Consider the following 23,618-nt stretch of genomic DNA (forward strand, 5'->3'; position numbering starts at 1 on the left):
CACCTGCTCTCTGCTCTGTAAAGGTCAGGTACCAGCCCTTGACCAAGACCAACACAGGTGTGCCCCAGGGTCTTCATGACGCTTTCTGTTGATGCTGTTTCACAGGGACAGTGAGGGGTGTCCTTCAAGGGAGCTAGTTTGTAGAGTATACAATCCAGACGAGGAGCTAGACAGCAGGATGTTTGTCATTGAAAACAGAGGCCCCTTTCAGCTACCATCAGCTATTCAGTCATTCACTAAGTGAATAAACACGAGAGCAAGTTTTGATGGAGCAAGTGGGGATGGAACGTGTTGGCGCTGGGAAGTGCTGTGTGAGATGTGCACCAGTGAGCGCCAAAGATAACCGTCACTGCTCTGGAATTGTAATGGGGTATGTCCTTTGGGCCAAGGAATTTCAAAGGGCCTTACAGGGCCAGGGACAAAGGTGAGACAGACTTCCCATGTCTGTGGCACAGCCCATTTTGCATCACATTCATGTAATGATCCCCGAGACCCAAACAATGGTGGTGTGTGCAGTGTCTGCCGCTGGGGGAGGAGCATTAGAAGTCTCTTCACCATCCTCATCGAGAGGACTCTTGCCTGCAATCTTGGGCCCCCTGAGGAAGATGTTGGGTATGGAGCAGAGCCCCTCCAGCTATTTGGCAATCTGTGTGATTCCTGAGATGGCACAGTGCATAGTTTGAACCGTACTGGGGGGCAGGATGGTTGGAGATCACAGGGCCCTGCAGAGAAGCCCAGCCAAGCTGACTTCCCCTGATCCCAACCAGACTGATGGCCAGAAGTCTAAGGACGGGTTGTGGTGTCTCCTTTCTCTGGGGACCCATGACAGCTTCCCTTGAGGCTCTGACGTGGGGTTGGTTAATCTGAAACCCGTTCTCTGGAAGACCTCTTAACCTCTTCTTTTCCGGACCTGCTCAGCCCGTCTTTCTTACCTGTTACTCATGTGACCTCTAGTGGCTGGAACCGGTAAAACTTGCTCCAGGGAGGGTGGTTTGGGCTGGAATATTAAGAATTAAAAAAAAAAAAAAAAAAAAAAAAAGAATAAGCAGGAAAATGTCTTTTAATGTTCAGTACTTGACTACTTCTCTATATTAATCCTTTGCCCTCTTTATGATTCTCCTTCAGCACACAGCCCATCATCTAATTTAGCCATAATCAACACAATTTGGGTTCCAGACCAGACCCAACTCTGATTTAACTCTAGCTAATGGTAACTTGGGCTGGCATTAGCCTCTGAGTCTCTGTAATCTAAACCATTCACAGATGTCATGGCATCGACCTTGACTACATCCCAGGGTTGTTGTAAGGATCAAATGACATGAAGCCTATAAATAAAATGACACATAAATGTGCTTGCTATTACTACAAAGCCATTGAGTCTGTGGTTCTGTAGACCAAGATTGCTTTATTTCATGACTTTGGTGAAAACATTTAAACTCTTTGCTCAGATTCTTTACTGGGAGTTTTGTCCCAATCCACAAGCATTTAACAAGTGATGCTACGTATATGTCATAATGTACTTACTGGTTCATTCAACAAACATGAGCTCTTGCCTTGTGCCAAATACCCAGTGGGTGCTGGGATCCAGCAATGACCAGGACAGACAAGATCCTGCCCTAATGGAGTTTACATTCAGATGAGTTAAGGGATTCATAATGGTTGAAATCATCCCTATACTGAGTTGACATTATAGCTTAACTGAGAAGAGAAGCTTAAACAACCAGGTGTGATACAAGTCAGTATGTGAAAAGGCTTTCACAGAAGTATAAACAAAGTGCCATGAGCCAGGGGTCCTACTGTGGTATGTGTGAAAAGGTGAAGTTAGAGCAGTGAATATGGACTCTGCTTTCTAGAAGGCCTCTGGAGAGGCCACTGCTGGGAAATTATTTGGACACCTGTGTAGTCAGTTGGAAAATGATCACCCTGGCAATTTGGTGTCTAGTTCTAGTTCTAGAAGAGTTGCAAAAATCTTATGCAGAATTTGCCCTTGAAATTGCTCATTCTCACTCAGTAGACATATTGTTCTTTGAGAGTACAAATAGATAGTAACTAGATTCATTGGATGCTCACTGTTTTAAATATTAACTTTATAAATATCAACTTAGTCCTTATATCAACTGTGTGAGGTAGGTACCTCTAGTATCATACCCATTTTACAGATGAGGACACTGAGACATAGAAACAGTAAGTAACTTGCCCAAGATTTGGCTGCTAAGTGGTGGATTCAAACCCAAGTGGCTGGCTCCAGAGTTGCACGCTCACCACTATGCTGTATAAGTTCTCAAGGCTTCATTTAAAAAGTCAGTGGGAATTTCTAGAGACACATACTAAGCATTCAGGGGTGATACTACCTAAGGTCTAGGGTTGTTTTAAAATACTTCAGTATGAAAAGAGGAAGGAAGAATAGATGGAGAAGGCATGGTAAAATGTTGCTAACTATTTAATATAGTTGATGGGTCTATAGGTATCATGATAGCATTCCCTGTTTCCATAATAAAAAGTAGAATCCATTGCTAGTGAATTTGAGGACTTAGAAATATTTATTGCCTTACTCTCAATATCAAAAGACTTTTCATTAGTGATCTGGGTAATTTAGGTCAAGACAATGAGTTTCACTAAGTTATGATGGAATGGTGAGTCTACAGATAGAGTGCTCTGTGTATTAAAAACCACTTTACACCTAATTTGCCAAATATAATGGCCATATGCCTTTTTTTTTTTTAACCAGTAAAGATTGATCCTCTTGCCAAAAATACTTGACAGAATAGCAAAATGTTTGAGTTAGAAGGGACTTCAAAGATAACTTCTTCCCAAATTCTCTTTCTATAACTAGGAAAGTTGAAGCTTAGAGATCTTAAGTGATCAGCCCAAGATAAGAGTGGGAACATGAAATGGTTGTTTACAGTCAACACAGTGCTAGTGAATGGAAGTGCAAGAATTAAAACCTGGGTTTTCTGAACTCTAGGGGGTGGGGAGGTTGTCCAACTCCCATCAAAAGGAGCTATGCCCAGAAAAGAGCTGTAGCAGTCCACATGGAGACATGGTCCCCAGGCTCCACTTGTGACTGTCGCTACAGCAGTTGCCAAGTTAGAAGTCTAGGGGGGGAAGAGGAAGAAACAAGCCACCTTCCACTTGCAAATGAAAGGGGTGAAATGGATCTGTCTCCTCCCCTGGTGGTTTCCAAACTTTTAGACTCGAATGGCCCTATTTATTTGTGTGTTTCCTTGCTCACACACCCTATCTGTGTCTCCCGTGATGGGCATAGTTGGAAAAATCATGGCTGTTGCACCTGAAGATACCTCTCAGAGGTGCATTTGGGGCTCTGGCAATGAACCCACCCCGTGATGGGCCGGAAGTCAGGGCCAGGCATTTCCCAAGAGGGAAGGATGCAGACGGTCTTAATGAAAGTGTCTGGAGTCACCACGGCATCACAGTTGACCTGATGTCCTTATCCTGAGAATTCTTGTAGGGCACTTCAAAAGCTAAAAATCTCACCTTTCCCAAGTCTGGCGCACGCCTTTCTACAACATCCAGCCTGCCTTTGTTGGTGTTCCGACCCTAAGGTCTGAGAGTCTCAAACCATTTGCTCTCAGGACCCCGGCAGGTAAGGTCAAGAAAGAAGCTGGCCAGTAGAAGACTGGGGTGACCTGGGAACAACAAGCCTGGTTCTCATTCAAATGTTTTGTAGTCCTGTGCTGTCCATGCAGAAAGGCTGGGCAGGTCAGCTGCCCACTGGTGGCTTCTGATATAAGGAAAGAACCTGGTGAGGAAAGCAAGAGACCTGGAACCATGCCCAGCTCCTTGGGACCTCAACACGATGTCCCCTTTGCAGAGCCTGTTTTCCTCAACTGTAAAACGTGGGTTTCTAAGGCTTGGCAGCACTGCCACCTCTGACAGTCGAATTCTGGAATCTGTGCTAGAGGACACGTCCCCAGAACAACTGGAGCCAGTGTCTGGTCTGACATACATTTCCAGAGTACCTGCAGGCCTCCTTGGTCTGACTGACTTTGTAGCACTGTGTCCTTGAGGTCTTTGTCGGATGGGTTTGTGACATCATCTTTAACCTTTGGTCCCTGCAGTACGGTGACCCACACTTAACAACCATTCTGGTACCGCTCTCTGTCAGAGGTTGCTTTTTGCCAGTGTTCTTTCTGGAAGCCGTCATGAGCAGACAAGCTTAGAAAGGGTGTTCTCTTCGTGTTGTTTCAGGGAAAATAGAGAAAGTCAAACCTCCTCCATCCCCCTCACCTGAAGGCCCCAGCTCACAGCCTGACTTAGCCCCCGAAGAGGCTGCCGGATCCCAGCGGCCCAAGAATCTGATGCAGACCCTCATGGAAGACTATGAGACCCACAAATCTAAAAGGCGTGAGAGAATGGATGATAGTAGTGTAAGTTTTTCCTCCTTTCCTCTTTCACTTCTCTGAGGGCTAACGTCCGCGTGGCATGCAGTTATCCCCGTTCAGGCACAGGTGTGTATGCCGTCGTCTGGCCCGTGTCCTGGCTCTGAAACCAATTCTCAAATGTGTCCGTTTAACGTGCCTGGAGTTGGGTTTGGGTATTTTGCCATGTTTCTCAAAAATGTGGATGATGCAAGGAGTGGGTCCTTTTGCTGCCGAGTGTAGCTGGAACCCACCGGCGAGGCTGGTGCAGGGGATGATGTTTGGTGTGTAGAAAAAAAAAAAAAAAAAACCACGTCAGCACAACACAGGAGGAAGGACACAAGCACCCCCAAATCATCTCCGGGTACTCCCTGCTACCATCGCTGGCCCGCACCGTAGAGGTTTAATTTCTCTAGAGAACTCTGATGATGCTGTCCCTTTTACTGTCTACTCTGAGCAGTCCCCATAAATGTGACACAGCATGCAGAAGGCTGAATGGGTTTTGGGCTGTTACCAAGCATGTGTGTACAGTTTGGCAGGAAAGAGCCATTTAAAATGACAGTTAGAAACCACAGGGCTACCCTGCTACCCTCGGTTCTCAGCGCCTTTGCACGTGACATTCACATGAGCCGTGAAGGAAATCATCTGCTCTGGAGTTTCTTTCTCCAGTCAGAGACACAGTCTCCATAGCCAGGAGCCCGGGGACCAGCCTCAGGGGGCCCTTGCTGCCTTCCTGGGGGTCTGGTGGCCTCAGTCTCGTCCATTTATCGAAGTGGTCATTGCCCACCCCCCAGTTTCACCTAGGTCACAAATAGCTTGGGTCCGTTGAAGACATTGCCCAGCTGACCCGGACGGTGCTGGCTTATGCCTGTGGTCCTGGTGTAATTTTTAACAGCATCCCCTTTCACTTTTAAAAACTGCCCCAGTTTGGATAATAAATTGTTGGGTCACCTTAAACTTGAATGCTACGGGCTCACAGTCGGAATCCCATGCCTACTTACTGCCTCGCATATCCTGGTTGGCTAAGTTCAAGGGTTTCGGGACCTGAAGCCAGATGCTGAACGATGCTTTTAAAAATATTTAGTGATAAAGAAAGTGGACACATCTATAGCAGCTGCTGACTCGCTTGCTTCCCCCAGGCTCTCCCTTGGGTTTCCACCTAAGCTACCTAGAACACTGCCTCAGCTGCTCTGTTCGGCTGGAGCATTCGGGGGCCATTCCTCCTACCGCACAGTGGATGGGGCCTGGCCCTCGGTCACTGTTGCAGACAATTCTGCTGCTGGGGCTCCTTCCCCAAGCCCATAGGACTTCTGCCCATAAGGTCACCTTAGCCAGCACTTCTTTGCAGCCCCACTGAAAATACGGAGTTTACCTTTAGGTATTTTCTGGAGTCTGTGCTTTTGAAGTTCAGTGCTGTAAATGGCTTGTTTTCTTTTCTCCCAGTGAGTCCACACCGTATATCAGCAGCTGTGGTAGAGGTTAGCTGGGGGGGCCCCCTTGCATCCTGGCATGGAAGGGGAAGAATGAACGGAACCACTCTGCATGTGACCCTTGCAGGTGTTTTCTAAGCACAGTCCACACGTTGTCGAAGTGCAAATATTAGAGGCAAATACTCCCCACGAAAGTGAAGAGCCCACTGCCACTCATTCCACACACACAGGCTGAAAGCCACCCTCGTGCAAACTCAGGACGCAACCAGATTGGATATCCCCTTTGTATTCAGGAATCTACTTGGAATCAACATTCCAATATGCTAATTATCCCTCACATACTCAACCAAGTGGCAGCCTCCCATCTCTGTTTTTCTCAAGGAAATAAACATTTTGCGTAAGGAAGAAACCTATTAACTAATCAGGCTGTTAATATCCCCAGACCTTGGATTCAAAGCCAGGTGTTGTGCGCGCTGTTCTTGATATTACAAGAGAACGAAGTTTGTTGTAGGAAACTCTTAGGAACAGAGCAAAATCTATCCAATCCACTATATCCTCTTTTAAGAGACCCAAAACTTCAAAAACCTACTCGAATTGCTTCTAAAGCACATATGTGACCATCAGCCAAACTTGATTTTAGAGCCACCTGTTCTTTCATCCCTTAGGCCTTTTAATTCAAGGGATACTTTCTACTGGATCTACATCAGTCACTGGAGAACGTGTTAAAGTTTCCCTGTAGGAGTGAACAAACTTCATTTGTTTTCCTAGCTGATCTCTGGCCCCTTCTTTAATCATCTCTCCTACCAGGAGGATAATCATAGGGAGCCAATGGATTGTTTGATGTTTGCGTACCTGGCTTCCCTGCCGCAGAAGCTGGTGGTCCTGTTTTCCCGGTGCCATTCACATACACTATTCTGAGGGTGAAACACGGCTTCTTAGCTCCTCCACCCTCCAGAAGCCTCACATGACTCACCTGAGTCCGGTGTCACCTGACGCATCCACCTGCCAGCATTCTTTCCAGTAAAGTCACTTGGTCGCACTCTGGGTCCCTCGCACATGATCAGGACCAAACCTTTTGTTTGCTCATAGGAAGCGGCAAGTTCTTTCTGACTGGAATGAAAAGAATTCTTACTCGCTTGCTAAGGAGAAGGAAGACCTAAAAACAAAATGGGGCAGTTAGGATGTATGTGTAGTGGTACGGTAGACACATGGTCTTACTGAGCATGAAGGACAGAAGAAAGAGCAGACAGAGGAGTCAAGGGAAGCTATGAGCTGTGCCTGTAGTTTTCACGAGTGGTTTTTGCCAGCCCCCGAGAAAGACATCCTTGCCATTCCAAACAGATTCAGTTTCCCCGCCCCAGAGCAGCAGTGGTCTCTGGAGTCCTGTCCCCAGCTCGTTTCCAGCTTAAATCTTCCCACTTTATAAAAAATCATATGCCGGACCAGAAGGAGGCCGCTGGTTCATGGATCCCCTCCAGGGGATGGTGTGGGGGGAAGCTGCCGTATTCGGTGGCCTTTTTCATGTCCCTGAGCTGTCCCTCTCTTCTGCTGGAAACAAGGGGGTGGCTCAGAACGACAGAAGATGGGAAATTCAATCCTGACTCTCTTTTGGGATACCTACCCACAAGTCACTGCATCGGGGATCTTAAGTCACCTGTGGATGTCCTCCTGCTTTCGCAGTTGATGAAAAAGTCAGTAACGAGGAACTGGAAGAAGTCCCTTTTCTCGAGAAGTGATCCCCACATGGCCACCCTTGTTACCAGCTCAGACCTGGGGCCGGTGCTACCTGCTGGTTTCCACGCTGTGTGTGATGTGGTCACCGATGAGTGTCTCCGAGCTCAAGGCTTCAGCCAGGCCCCACTGACTAAGGGACCCCTCAGCTAATTTGGGGGTAGGGAGGTTGCTATCCCCACCCTTACCTCCTTACTCTGGCTGTTTACCAGCCTTCACAAGGCCCTTGTAAGAACTAGAAAAAGGCATCCTTTTTCCTCTTCCAGGATGCGCCCCGGCCCCTGCCACACTGTGAGGGGAATGGGGGAACTGAGCTGCAACCCCATCCACCCCCTCAGCCTGCTGCTTCTGTGCCTTGCACGCATCACCCAGCCAGACGCAACAGTCATGTTTCTTATCTGGAAATGTTTTCTTTGTGGAAGTGTCCCCTTAGCTGGGCCTGATGCCATCTCTGGTCCGTCAAGTAACACACAATGGACTAATGAATCATAGTTTCCTAAAAGGTTCCCTGATGCCTTGCAAAGGAAGGATATTTAGGCAAAAGTGTTTTTTCTGGCCAGTTGTTCCCTGAGCCTCAGAAGATGATGGGTTCCTGAGTCAGTGATGCTCTTGAACAGGTTGGTGGATTTGCTTTCCCTTTCTCAATTGAAGAGATGCTGGCCTGCATCCAAATTACAGCCTCCTAGACGCATTTAGCCCCAACCCGGCTTCTAGCATAGGATCTACTCTTGGTGGGTTTTCTACTCTCTCTCTTACCCCCAAAATAGTTACTGAGACGTCTTTCAGTCATCACTGCCTGTCTTGGAATAAGAGAAGGCCTCACCTGTTCTCCTGGATTAAGTCAAAGCTGGGGGCTAGCAGTTACCGCTTTTCTAAGAATTCCTCGCACACATTCCCCCTCAAAGCAAGACACCCCGTGGCCATATTTACTCTCAGTGAGTGGATGAGGGAGGCCCATCCTGTGCCCCACACTGCAGGCTCCATGGGAAGCTTAGCCACAAGCAAGGATGTTTTGTGCTGCCCAGATTTCTCCTAGCTGCTCATACCCTGTGAGGGTACAAAGAGAATTCATCAGACGCGAATCATCAGCCTGATCATTACAGAACTATCATTTTTAGCGCTACACATTAGAAGCAGTTAATGACCACAGACATATGACCCCACCTAATCAGTCCGTGGATGCCAGTGGCAAAGACCGAGAAATGCCTCCAGTGTCCTAAGCTGTGTAAATGCAAGGTCATTACCATTACCATAATTCCGGAGGGGGCTGCCCAAAGTCCATTCTTCTATGTCATTTCCCATAGCTGGCCCATTTTGTTCTGAGCATTTCTTGCAGAGACTTTTAGTTTCCTACAGGAACTAAAGGGTCATTTTAGTTCCTACATGATCACCCCACTGTCAGGAACTTATCCAGGCCCCCAAAATAGTGACAAGGATGGCTGTGTGCCCTCCCTAGTCAGTGCCATCCACAGCTCAGGTTCACAGGACCCGCCCCCACAAACCTTGTATCCAAATCAAGTCCTGAGCCTGTGCTTAGGGTCCTCTTTTCGTGGGACAGTGGGCTACAAGACTGCTGTGGGGCTCAAAGGAACTACAGGAAGAGAAGAGGCTGGTTGGCCACAGATTCTAGCAAATCCAAAATGGCCATCAAAGACCGCGCTGGTGGGCAGCTGTTTGTATATGGGGGCGGGGAAGACTCTTGTTAATTCAAAGCACAGAAAGTGGAAGCAACGAATCTTGAATTAACAAAGTATGGCTTATCTGATATTTTTATTAATGAATAGCAGGGTATCTACATGCTCCAAAAGATACAGATTTTTAAATAAACTAATATCAGATGAAGCGAGTCTGGCGTGGGTGTGTGATGGTCTCCCCATGTTACTTCCCCTCCCTCCCACACCCAGCGTGGTGCCAGTTGCCAGCTGGGGGGTGTTGTGTGAGTGTGTCTGTGCTCTGTACTAACCTGCTCTTTTCCCTCTCTGCCAGTACACCTCTAAGTTACTGTCTTGCAAGGTGACTTCCGAGGTACTTTTCCACTTGTTTGTCTTGGTGTTCCTGCATGCCTGACCCAGGTGCATGCTCTTGTGGTTTGCCATTTCCTGATGTGTTCAAGGAGACGGGCACGGAAGCAGCTCGTCTCTGTGTTTCTTTCTTCCAGCCTTTTCGGAACTGGGGACTGCCTGGAAATGTTGGGGTACATGCGACAGGGCTCCCCGCTGCTGTGCTTTGCTGTGCTGTGTGGTGGGGCTGGAGAAGACCTTGCCCTGCTCATGGATCTGGAAGGTGTTTGCATTCAAGGGCACGGACTTTAGTTTCTTCAGGCACTGATAGCAAAGACAACTCTGGTCTGGTTAGAAAACAGTGCAACTCAAGAGGCCTGTTGATCCAGTTCTTTGTTTCCCATAACATAAATCCGGATAGCTCCACTCCATAGCCTCAGGATCTTCCGGATAAGTTGTTCCAAAAGTGAACCATCCCACTGCCCACTCCTCTCCCTGCTCCCATCTTTAAACCTGGTTTTTGTTTGTTTGTTTTTGGAAGCTCCTTAATTTAAGCATTGAATTTCCAAGTCTCCTCCTTTCTTCTACAATTTCCTTTTACACAGATTTCACAATTATCTGTGCTATGAAAAGTCACAGTATTTTTCATTTTCCGCTAATTTTTAAATGTTTTTCCTTTTTTTTTTTTTTTTTGCTATGGGGAAACAATGTTTTTGTGTTTTTTCTTTAGAATTTTATTATTTTTAAAAGAATTATTTCAAATGTACAGAACTGTAGGGAGAATCATTCATTCATTCTCTCAGTTAACAATTTATTGAGGACCTGGTACATGCCAGACACTCTTTGAGGTTCCAGAAATAGAGCAGTCGACAAAACAAAGTCCTCGATGTCATGGAGTTGGCATTCAGATGTTCCAATAATAAGAGATAATAAAACAATAAAGCCCACCCATCCAGCTTTGACCATTCTTATCATTTCATATTTGCTTAATATTTTAAAATTATTAATATTAATAACATATTAATAATATCAAGAATATTAATTTTGCAAATACCGTTCAAGCCCCCATGTTATTTCTCCCCAATCCCCATTTCTCTCTCTCCTGAGAGGTAACTTTTCTTAGGTTTGCTGTTAATCATTTCTATGCATGTCTTTATATTTCATATGTTTGTCTACATGGATAACATCTTGGTTTTGCATGCCTTAAAACTTTCTAGAAACGATATCACATTGTAACATCCTCTGCTCCTTGCTTTATTCTGTCTACATTGTTTTTAGATGCCTCCAAGTTGTTAAGACTCCAGCTCATTCATTATAACTGTTGTGTCGTATCCCACTGAATGAATATATCACTGTTTATTCATCCTCCTATTGATGGAAATGTTGGTTGTTTCTCTCTTTCTTTGTTTCCTTATTTCTTGCAATTACAAACAATGTTTCAGTGAATGTTACGCGCGTTTCTCTTTGTGTAAGCTCTGGAAGAATTTCTCTCTATATATCTAGGAGGGGAAGTACTGGTTAGAGGGATTTTACATCCTCGCATTCATTACATATTGCAAATTATTCTTTAGAATGGTTGTGCTAACTTACAGCACAATGTATTTTTAAAATATCCCTATCTTGCAAAGTAATTAGTACCAGAGATGGGAGCTAATGATTATCAGTAATTTTCTTTCAAAAGATATGAGTATTCTTTCATAAGATATAAAATGAGTAATGAAATATAAAAGATATATCATCCCATGTACCCTCCTCAGTGGCTAATTGTTGTTCTCATCTAGGCAATGGCAGTGGAAGAATTAGGCCCTAGGCCCCATCCCCTTTGAGTTAACATAATTAAGAATAATGAAAATCTGGTCAAATATGTCCAAGGAAGATAAAACTGGGCCCAGTCTATCTTCAATTGAAGAGGACTTAGGAAGACAAAATATTAATGTAAATGGAGTGACTGACATTACTTAACCCCTCTGCCTTTTGTTACCCATACTCCAAATACAATTGTCTGTTGATTTCTACACAGAGATGAGCGATTTGCTTGAATTCCCCAAGCTTGAGAGAGAGAAAATTAATATTAGAGGGTTGCTCAAAGAGAATTGATTTTTTTCCCTCTCACCAGACCTAAATCTGAATTTGTGAAAATGATAAAACCATCTAAATCAGATTTTTCTATTATTATTTTTATTTATTTTTTTTTATGTTTTCCCCTCTCCATTCCTATAGAGAGTATTACTGCTCTTTCTGTTGCTTCTCCCAACAGACTCCTGATGGGCACTGAGCCACAATGTAGCACGGTGGCCTAGGGCATCAGCTCCACACCCAGAATTCTGGGTGCGAACCTCAGCTCTTCCCCCAGCTGAGTAACATTGGTCAACTTAACCTCCCCGTGCTTCAGTTTCTTCCTATGGGAAATGCGAGTAATAATAGTATGTATCCCGTAGAACAGTCTTGAGGATCAAAACAGTAAGTGGTTCACATATGTGTGATGTGTTTACTATTACTAGAGCTCCGGAGGCAAGTGCTTTTTTTTGCCCAAAAAAGAAAGGAGTGAACTTTAGGAAATAAAGTTAATATGCAGAAACTAAAGTATCAGAGCTCTAGATTTGCTTGAGATTTATAGACACACGCGTGCACGCGCACACACACACACACACACAATACTGTACTCTGAATTAATTATGGAATAAATGCTCATTTAGATACCTTCTCCAAGAGCTTAGCCTTTGAATCTTCAAAAAGCCATTGTAGGATGTGTTCACCCCTGAGCCAGTCCTAGACCAGAAGCCTTGTATTACCCAGAGACAACACAATGTAGTGCTTCTTATAAAAATGCCTTACGTCTGAACACTTCGTTGTTTACAAAGCCCCTTCAAATAATGATAGAAATAATTATTGGTTGAAAACCCGCAGAGCACTGGGAACTATGCTGTATGGACTTTGTCTCATTTATTCCCTGCGCCAGCTCTGTACTATAGCTTTTATGATTCCCATTTCACACCTAAGAGAACTGAGGCCCCAGGGTAAGTGACTTTTCTAAGGTCACACAGTCACTAGGATTTAAATCTAGACTTGCCTGGACTTCAGAGTCGGCGCTGTCTCCGGAGAAAGCCTTCGACCCAAGGCAGGTGCTGTCTCCGTCTTGCAGATGAAGAAAGCTGAGACACGAGATGCCACGGACAACACCATGTTCCAGACGGAACTGGAAAGAAAGTCAGGACTTCTGGATCTAGTCCAGTACCCTGTCTCAGTACCGTGTTACCATGCACTGACCTTCTAGACGAATCCTCTACTTAACTATACCAGACTTAGTAGCATTCTTTGCCCCTACTGGTCTCTTATTCTTAGATATTGAATGAGTGACCATGGTATGCTTACACACAAGACACTATGATATGGCTTATGTGCTTAACGATGAACATTCATTTAGGAGACATGGCTGAGTGCATCCTACATGTTAGGTCCAGCTGTCCCAGCTGGGGGGACTGGGGAAGGCTCCCCAGAGGAAAGCACACGGGAGGTCTGGGAAGTTCACCCACTTGTCAGAGGTCCAAAGAAGCAGGTTGAGATGGAGCCCCAGACTGTGAATCTACCCAGAACTTGCTTGTGCCTTGGTTCCCAATACTGCCTGCAACCTGCACCTCCTTGCTTCTCTGGAGTTGCCTGCATCTCCGTCCCTTGCCAAAATGATTGTTCTTAGAATAAGCAAAGCCTTCACTGCAGTTTGGGTCGTCAACCAGTGTTGGCTCTGCTAGACTTTTCTTTACTATCAGAACCTGCACATCCTAAGCTAATGCCACCATAATTTAATTGATTGGCATGCATGGGCTTGCTTGTGGTGCCGTGTCATGAAATTGAGCCATTTCTCATATGTTGGCAACCTGAATGTCATCCATCTGGATCTCATCTCAGTCAAACCAAAGCTGGAGCAGCCTGGCTGAGGTTTTCCCTCTGGAGTCCACAGACTATTCTAGTGAACTGGAGGGAGGGAGGCCTTACCCCAACAGTGGTGAGCCTACCTGTCCTGGATTTTGTCACCTTGCATTTCATTTATTAGCACCTGTGCCCTGATGTTGCATCCTCATGCTCAGATTGCTTTTTATTGGCCTGGGAAGCTGTTTTTCTTTCCACCTAGTTTCTCTTGGAAGTTTAGTCATACCAAAGTAGACTTTTATGATATAAATATGATCATAGCTTATGTATGTCCACAAAGCTTGATGGGTTGAATTCACACTGGTCCAGTTGTTTGGGATTATTTTCTGGTTTGCTTGCTTGCAAAGAGACTAAGACAACTGATACCTGTGCTGTCCGATATGGTAGTCACAAGGTCCATGAGGATATTAAAATTAATGAAAATCAAATATTTAGTTTCTCAGCCACACTAGCCTTATTCCAGGTGCTCCATAGCCATGCAGCTTAGTGGCTACCATATTACTGACACAGATACAGAACATTTCCATCAGACAGCACTGATCGGATAACATGTAGAGACCTACTGTGTTATCAAAACACTTAATGCAGAGTCAAGTCTAGTTCAAAAACATGCACAAACTTGTGATGAGCACTGGGTGTTATATATAAGTGATGAGTCACTAAATTCTCCTCCTGAAACCCAGTATGACACTATATGTTAAGTCACTAGAATTTCAATAAAAATGGAAGAAGAAAAAAAGACGTGGAGAACACGTCAGGGAAATTAAATCTTTCTATACTGAAAACTATGGGTCAAAGAGCAAATGAAATTTGGCTATGAAATGAATGCATATCCAGAACCTCCCACCCTACTTTATTTGCCACGTCTCTCCTACCTCCCGGCCGTACCAGACACTATTACTTTCCCTTTCTTGGATGCTGTTGAGAGGGAAAGGACAAAAACAAAACAAAACAAAAAACCGGAAAAGCTGGTTTGTTTATGTAGTGAACATCCATGAACTCCGATTCATTTTTTTTCCTTCTTCTCTTTAGGTCCTTGAGGCCACACGGGTTAATCGAAGAAAGAGCGCCCTGGCCTTGCGCTGGGAGGCAGGGATCTATGCCAACCAGGAGGAAGAAGACAATGAATAACAAACTTCCTTCCACCCAGGAAGCTTCTTTGGTGCTTGGGTTACCAAGAAACCAAGAAATCCACACATTGAAGCATTTTAATGGAATATTTATTAAAGTGCGAACAAACTCCGCAATCCTTATGTAGACCAGAAGCTGCAATGACCAACGATGAAAAATCAAGTGAAAAGAACCCACCCATCAAACTCTATAAACACCCAGGAGTCAAAAGAGAAAGGATTTTTTTTTTTTTTTTTTGAGACTCAAAGGATCACCTGGATGTGGACCAGTCCTTTGATCCAAAAGGACAAGCAAATCAACATGGTTGCTACAGGCAGAACTGAGACCAGCCTCGCTGGGTGATGAGGACAAACATTGGTAACAGGGCCATTTAGAGCAGTAGAACCCACACTGGTGCAGTCTGCAGGGCGTAGGATGCTCCCTGCACCAGCTTCCCACCTTCACTCGTGGCATCCGAGGTGTTGGGATAACTTCGTTTACTCCAGCAGCCATAAAATGAAATGCAGGTTTCTCTATATTTGCCCGGAAGAGGCAATTAGGATTCCATTTCTCTTACATTTAATTGTTTTTAATTGGGAGCAATTGATGATGGCAATACATAAAATCCACATTTTTAAGACAATGTTTCTTCATGTTGCAAACACAATCTATTCTACAGGAAGAGGTTGAGAAAGAGGGAGAAAGCCAAACCAAATGGATTGTCTTAGCTTTAGGATCTCATCTGCTTATAGTATTGACTAATTTGCTGTTTATGAGAACACATTTTCACAATTATGTTTCTTCATATGAAAACTATATTTAGTGGGCAACAACTATTTTTATGATGGGATGGGGGAGTATATCCATGTGTAAAATCTGTACACATTCAACAGCTTGGCTCAAGATGGTAGGGGTATTTTTAGAATGGCAATAATTGAAAAAGGGCAAACTCTGCCTTAAGAGGCAGAGGACGGGAAATAAAAAGGTGTTTATGTTTTATATTATAAAGTGGACCTTGGTAGGAAGAATGATAGATTATTTTGGATCGATCAGAAGGGAATCATAAAAGGTCATGAAGGTAGACAGAGAAACAGGGAGGGAGAAAGTAGGAAAATAAGGCAGTAAGAGAGATTATTTTTGCTGAGCAACCAGCGTTTTTCAGGATGATAAAGAGAAAAATATAGAATAGAAATTTAAGCGCAGGTTTGGAATCAGCTACAGATCCTAAAGGTGGGGTGTGTGTGTGTGTGTGCGTGTGTGTGTGTGCATGTGTGTGTGTGTGCACGTGCACGTGCCTTTGTGTGTTTGGGTAAAGTGTGTGTACAAGCATTAAAATTCCAGAATGATCATGGGACAAGGGTGTACACTTATTTCCTCCAAAGCTATTTGCCAGCGTCAGGAGTGAGTGAGAATTTCTTTTTTATGAAAAGGGATATAGAGGCACCGACCTGATACAGTATTTGTAATATTAAATTGACCTAACCTGGTATTTGCATGAGTCACAATTGAAAAGTTTTGAGCAGTTTTGTAATTTGACATTTAGAAAAGTACCATATTTATTCTCATGCTTTGTATTCATAGCTTAGTATACTGTAGAGGATGCCAGGTTTACTCTCTGTCATTTAAAGCAATATGATAAGGGTATTCAATAATTGGGTGCCCCGAATTTCTGGATGAGAAACATTTTTAAATCTGGCCATGAGAAAAAAAACTGACCAGCCTTTTTTTTCCTGTTTGTTTTAAAACTATGTTGTTTTTTTTTAAAGAGCAATAATTAAGCCAGACCTCACTAAAATTCCTTTCTGTTTTTATATTGTTAAGTCATAAGCTCTAATATGTTATTCCGACAAGTAGCGATGTCGCAACAGTGTGTACGTAGATGTTAGGCACGTTATCTTTGCTTCTTTTAATAGACTAGTGTTGACTTTAGGGGGGAGAGTTTATTCACAGACAAGCAGTGGGCATAAAGTACACATGCAACTGTCTGATAACTCACAAGGATCCTTTAAAACTGCCAAGGGAACCTGCCATTTGAAGCCAAACTCTAGAGGTGGGTAGTGGGCACCATCGTTATATGGGGTATTCTCCTGAATATTCTGAAGGGATACTCAACAAAATGTGCTAGCCACTGGGGACACAAAGAAGATCCCTGCTGCAAGGAATTCATTTTCGAGTGGGGGAGGCTGGCATGGAGACAGCCATGCCCAGGAAAATGAGGTCTGTGTTAGGTGGGAAGTCCTGACGGGTAAAATGGGAGGACCCAGGAAGGCCGCCTTGCCTGAGGGTTTCCAGGCTTCCCACGGCAGGCACGGGACCAAAAGCAGCTGGGACGAGACTTCGTGTGTCCCCGGGGCACAGTGGTAGCTAGGATGGCTGGTGAGCGGAGCGGTTTTATGAGGGGCACCAAAAATGGAACTGACTCTGCATCTGGTAGTGATACAGACATGAGAGAGACCAACACCATCTTTGCTACGAGGAAACAGCCCTCAGGACCCACTGGCAGGTTTTTGTTCTGTTTTGAAGGAAGCCATGGACCCACCCACCTTACACCTACATTTGAAAACGGAGAATTTGCAGCTGATTGGGAAGCTTAGGAGGTCACACAATTCATGGAATCGCTTTAGAGGCAGACCAGTTGGCCGTTGACTACAGTCGATTGAACCAGAAGCATGAATTGCATCGCGCAGAGTTCTAGAGCCCACTCCCTTGGTCCGTGCTCCGTGTGTGGATAAGGCAACAAATGCAGAGTTCCCATGACCCCAACCTAGCCTCAAAGCTGCTTAACTATGGCCCCTACATGGCCAACATTTGCTTGTTCCCTCTGCTGCCTTCTGATGACTGCTCCGCTCACTTCCGATCCTATTCAAATGTAAATTAACAGTTCCCTTGCAAGAGCCAGATTTTCTCTGCGCTCTTGAGTTTTTTATTCCTTCCGAAAACATTGGGCTTTGTACATAGCACCGTGCTAGGCTCTGGGATCCCAAATGAACCCCTTTAATCTTCTGAAAATGCAATAGACCCCAGGAGGTGGGTCCTTCCTGCCTAATCCATCAAGAGGAAGAGGCTTGTCGGAAAAATGGGCCTCTGATGCTCGTCCCTGCCCCCAAATGGCACGAAAGCTTGTTAATCTCAACTATAACAAATGTTTAGATGCTGTAGATGTTCAAAGCTTTCCTGAAAGTGTTCCTTTCCACAGTGTTTATAGATGCTCCCATTCCTCCGGAGCTGATTACTGACATGCCTTGGCTTTCTCATCCAGAAATTATGGAAACAGGGTCTGTCAGTGGTAGAAGGCTGAGCTGTGTTCTACTCGGATGACACAATGCGATTTCCTTGCCTCTTTACACTTCTGCATGCTGCCCACCCTAGACAATGACATATAAGCAGTATATAGATCAGTGTCCACATATACACGCAACACACACACACATATAAAGCGCCACAAGAAACACTAAAACAGTGTTGACTCTTGTCTCTGAAGACATTTTTCCAACTAAATAATGGATGTAATTAAACTATGTATTGAAAAAAAAATAGCCTAAGTGTTTAGAGATGGTGAATATATCCAGTTTTAGTGACAGAACCAATTTCCTGAATTTTAAGCATTCAGTGAGTGAGCTGCCAATTTTGATTTTGTGTTGCCCTTTACCCAAAGGACTTTTTTTTTTTTTTTTTGGAGGAGGAGGAGGAGGGGGGGAAAGCAGCAATACTGTGTTTGAAAATTATACTCTGTATCTGGCTCTCCTGTGTATGTTAACCACTTAAATGTTATTATCCTGCTTCGGTTTTATAGTGATTGTGAGGCATTCAATGCAAGTATACAATTATTTTCTCATTAAAACCCAGTGTGTGCTGTGTTTTTATAAATGATGGCTGCTTGTTTGACTGGGGGTGGAAGCCAGATCTGCCACGCGACGACACGCCGGCGCCCTTGGTCTTGACTTCTGTGTGGCTGTACCTGCGTCTTGCACATCTGGAACCGAAAAAGCAATACCAGCTGGTGGGGCACCATTGTGACAGGCTGTCCCAGTGCCTCTTTTTGTGATGCTGTCTCCAGCTGCCTCAGCTAGAGCCTGCAAACCTCTGATGGGACCCCAGAAATGATATGGGTGCCTCTGGATGAGGTAGGTAGACCGCCGAAGTCAAGGGGATGGCTGGGCAAACAGCAGGACAAACGGTAAAACTCAAGCTTCGCATGTGGCTCTTGGTTCTAGTTTTTATTATTATATTCCCAGCACCTGTATTTGGCTCCCCTCTGAAGAATGGAGACTTTCAGACTTTGAAGGGCATATGAAGATCCCAGGTTCCTCCCCAAGTTTCTTCCTGCCCTCCTATCCCCTCCCTCACAGCCAGCTGTTCCCCGAGTGGCCCCTCGCAAGTACTTGTGGCCCAGACCTTCGGCCTCCTGCTCCTCCCCACCCCCGCCCCACCCCACCCCTCTCCTTGGGGTCTCTTCCTCCATCTCTCCCACTGTATGTGACTTCTTCCAATCTTCTGGGGACAACGGAGTTGTGATCAGCTCTGGAGCCAGTGTCCTGGTCTTTGCATCCATCACTACTAATATCTGGGGGTGCTGGGCAAAGCTAGGGTGTCAAGGTACACAGGAGAGGCACTCAGAATGGGACGCAGAGTCTGGGATAGTCCAGGTAGAAGGTATCTTCAGGGATTCTCACTGAGGAGGCTCTTAGCAAAACCAATGTGAGGCATTAAAACCACTAATGGGCAGATGGCAGGGATGCAGGCTTTTTGCTCTGTAGCTGAGACCTCCCGTCCCTACTACGCCAGGTTCATCTCCCCTGTACTTATCGGTGTCAGACAATCACTGGGGGACACATGAGGCCATGAGTGACATCGAAGCATTGCTCATTTTCATTATGGGATGCCTGAGCCACAAGAGTGTGGTGATTATGTCCCTCCCTACACAGAACCCACACAAAGTTCAAAATTGGGCTGCTGGGAACACAGAGAACAAAGGGGGATTCAAAGGGAGACTTTAAAGGGTTTTAAAGGTACAAGAAGACACAAAGGCAAAGAACAGGGCCTCCAAAAATCCCTGGAGATGGCACACTAGCAATTTCAAAATGTTGCCCAAGCATTCAGATGTTTTCTTTCAGAGAAAGAAGAATGTTTGCATAATAAAGATTTTTAAAAAGAAATTCTGCCATGATATAGTATTCTCAGTGTCCATTAACCCTGATGGGAGAATTATCTGGCTGCTTTGTTCTCAGTTCACAGGTGGTAGGCTCTGAATACCTGGGATGGATGTGCAGGTACCCCAGAAAAATCAAATCACAAATCTCTCACTCCCTTGTTTGGCTGTTTTCCGCCCACCCATTTAGACCACATTCTGTCTCTGCAGTGGTCTTCAGCTCATAGGATCGACGTGCCTCTGGGGAGCGCGGCTTCTGCTTGAGCAAGCATCTCTGTCACCTGGAGGGCTCATTAAACACAGATTGGGGCCTCATACCCAGGGCTTCTGATTCAGTAGGTCTAGGGTATGCAGCCTAAGAATTTTCTAACTCGTCTCCTGGAGATGCTGCTGTTGGTCCGGGAACCTCAGTTTGAGAATCACCGACCTGGAGTAAGTAATGAATAGGGTCTGGGCATACCACTTAACGTTTGAAAACTGTGGAATGGATGCATGATTTATAAGCTGCAGATACAGTCACATGTGGTCCTGGGTTGTTTTGAGTATTTGGGGGGGGTGGGGTTTTGTGCCTTTGCCCAGCACACCAACTCAACGCTTTGTGGGTCTTGGTGAACCAGAGCTTCGATTCCATTCAGAGTCTCCAGAGAGGCCCCCCTCGAAGGGGCTGAGCGAATTAAGAAGAAAATGTGAAGAGAGCGTAGTATCTATATATGTTCAGACTCTGATTTCAGGGTAAGATCCAGGGATTCGTTTGACCTTTGGAAGAAGTTTTTATTGTGTGGGATGATAGCAACATCAAGATCCCATAAGTCTTTTTTGTATTAATGTGGTTGCATAATTTGAGATGAGATACAAAATAAGAGGTAATTCTTATTTGGTCTAAAACCACGCTTCTCAATTCTGACTCCATCTGAATCACCTGGAGAGCTATAAAGTTTGGGTTCAATTGTTCTGGGCTGGCGATTAAAAAGCATCCCAGGAGACTAACCTGCAACAAGCCTTGAGCATCCCTGCCCAGTGCTGGGGCTCTTAATGTGGCTGCACCGTACATAGGACCCCCAGGTGTTTGCTTTTAAGATACTGGCACTTGGGCCTCACCGCCAGATATTCTGATGTATTTTGTCTTCGTTGGGCTCAGACATGGCTATGAACATGGGCATAGCTTAGCAGCTCTCCAGGTGTTTCTAATGTGCAACCAAGGTTGAGAATTGCTAGTCTAGTGGAGAAATGTGTTTGCCTCATGGCCTGACTCTATTCAGAAAGTTCTTGGGGGCAGCCTCAAAATGAAATGAGTAAAAGGCCTTGAGGGGCTGAACCGGCCCATCTCACGGGTCCCAGGAGACAGAGGGCAGTGTTGGTGGCTGAGGGAGGAGCTTTGCAAAGGGGCTTTGCTACCCATCTGAGAGTCTCAGCTCTCCTCCCTCCAACCCTCCGGCTGACAGCAGGCCCACCTGTTCAAACTCTTGGGGAAACTGAGGAATGTGAAAGCTACAAGGGAGGCATGTTCTAGCCTCTAATGGTTGCTCACTGAGAAAGGGAAATGGACAAAAACCAAAAATGTCACAGGGTTATTTCTGGGAGATGAAGCCACGGTCATTCTGTTTGTCTTTACAAGCGTTTGCTGGTTTCTGTGGTATAAATATTCCTACAACGGCTGATTGCAAGATGCCAATGGTTTAACAACTGGTTCACAAAACCCCTGAATATTGAATAATTGGTGGAGATCAGAAAACAGGATAACCTCGAGGTCTGGAGCAAAAGCCCCAGTAACAGAGCCATCATTCGCCTGAATGGTTCTTCTGAACCAGTCACAGCAGATAGCAATCAGGGGCTCAGGATCGTGACTGTCTCTTCGGATGTTCGTGATTAGTCCCAGATAGCAAAACCACTCCGCCTAGGACTTGTGCCCCCTCCTGTTGCCAGGGGCCGTGGCAGGGGTAGAGGGAGGAGGGGATGCTGGGAAGACCACATTTGCGACACCAGAGAGCCTGTGTTGTGGACCATGGCCCTGGACATACAGTATTTTCACTGTGTCAGTGTCTCTCTGACAAACCTCTGGGATCAGACAGGGACCTCGGACTTGGGGCCCACCACTTTTTCAGCAGAACCTTTGACCATTTGCTTGTTCTAGATTGGATTTCTTTTTTTTTAAATTATGTGTGTTAATCACCATACATCACATCATTAGTTTTTGATGTAGTGTTCCATGATTCATTGTTTGTGCATAACACCCAGTGCTCCATGCAGAACGTGCCCTCTTTAATACCCATCACCAGGCTAACCCATCCTCCCATCCCCCTCCCCTCTAGAACCCTCAGTTTGTTTCTCAGAGTCCATAGTCTCTCATGGTTCGTCTCCCCCTCCGATTTCCCCCCTTCATTCTTCCCCTCCTGCCATCTTTCTCTTCTTTTTTTAACATATAATGTATTATTTGTTTCAGAGGTACAGATCTGAGATTCAACAGTCTTGCACAATTCACAGCGCTCACCAGAGCACATACCCTCCCCAGTGTCTATCACCCAGCCACCCCATCCCTCCCACCCCCACCACTCCAGCAACCCTCAGTTTGTTTCCTGAGATTAAGAATTCCTCACATCAGTGAGGTCATATGATACATGTCTTTCTCTGTTTGACTTATTTCACTCAGCATAATACCCTCCAGTTCCATCCACGTCGTTGCAAATGGCAAGATCTCATTCCTTTTGATGGCTGATAATATTCCATTGTATATATATACCACTTCTTCTTTATCCATTCTAGATTGGATTTCTGACTTCTGGAGTTGCTGTGGGGAATGAATAGAAATGGTTGGTACAGATGTGCTCAGAGTATACTTCCTGGAAAGCCCTGGCTTCAGTCAGCAAATACTTACTGAGTGCCAACTATGTGTCAAATGCTGGGGATATAAGAACAATGAAAACAAGGGTTGTTGGGATGGTTTTCACTGGGATTGGGGGAGCTCTTAGCATCGGGAATGTGGGGACAAAGCTGCTCCAAAGTCAGGCACTGTGTCCACACCTGCCTGTTAAATAGGGCCATCCTGTGCAGGTCCTGCACTCTCTTAGCATGCTTTTAATTTTTCCCCTTAGTGTAGGACCCATATAATTATGGTATTCTGGGCAAGAGAGAGAGAGAGATTCAAGTGAAAAGATGTTTAGAAGAAGCCAGAAATATCCCAGAACTCATCAGTGGAGGGTCATACGGTGCTAGGAACCTGCCAGGGGACACGGAGGAAGGAACTTCCCTGGATGAACAGGAGGGCTGCAGGATCGCGTCATTGGTAACAGGAAGGGTGGAGTCTCTCACTTTTTTGTTTTGGCCTTTACCTGCAAGCATGAAATGTGGTCACTAGGTGGCGATAGTCTCTAGGGTGAAAGCCGCTTCCCCAGCCACGAGCCTTCCCGGGGGCGTCGGGACATTTCCCACTCTTAGCACAGCCCAGGAATCCTTTGAGATCGTACGTATAGCTACACCAAAAACACCAAAATGGAAACCACCGCGTGTGCAATCCTATGTGGAGGTCAAATGTGGCCCTTTACTTAGGCTTCCATTTCAGTGGAAAACTGACCGTCGCCCCCAGAGGGCAGCAGACGTCTATCGCCCTTGCACTGGCCGGCGATGCACCAGGCCTTGTGCTGAGCGCTTTAGATGGGTTATTTCACTCCATTCTTAATGATACTCCTTTGAGGTACATCCTAGTAGTATTGTCTCCACTTTACGAATGAGGAAACTCACACTCAGGGAGTTTGAATAACTCGGTACCCGTGACAAGACCTGGGGTGGAAGGAGGTTCAAATCCAGGCTGTCTGGGCCAAAGCCTATGAGCCTCCCTCCCAAACTGTCCTTCTCATTGACCTGATTCAATAGCAGACACACCTCCCGTCTTGGTCCT

General features: G+C 45.4%; 1 protein-coding gene across 2 annotated transcripts in view; it reads left to right on the forward strand.

The window, feature by feature from the left end:
- Positions 1–18,428, forward strand: part of LOC110581408 (A-kinase anchor protein 2) — a 104,987-nt gene extending 86,559 nt beyond the window's left edge. The window contains exons 3-4 of one of the 2 annotated variants that reach the window (XM_021691249.2): positions 4,210–4,388; positions 14,500–18,428. In XM_021691249.2, coding sequence (XP_021546924.1) covers positions 4,210–4,388; positions 14,500–14,598 — 278 coding nt within the window. In that variant the 3' untranslated portion in view covers positions 14,599–18,428. The remainder of the gene's footprint in view (positions 1–4,209; positions 4,389–14,499) is intronic. The other variant, XR_006541127.1, reaches the window with a different exon arrangement.
- The last annotated feature ends 5,190 nt before the right edge of the window (positions 18,429–23,618 follow it).

This window comes from Neomonachus schauinslandi, chromosome 13, assembly GCF_002201575.2.
Source record: "Neomonachus schauinslandi chromosome 13, ASM220157v2, whole genome shotgun sequence".
NCBI classification, from domain to species: domain Eukaryota; kingdom Metazoa; phylum Chordata; class Mammalia; order Carnivora; family Phocidae; genus Neomonachus; species Neomonachus schauinslandi.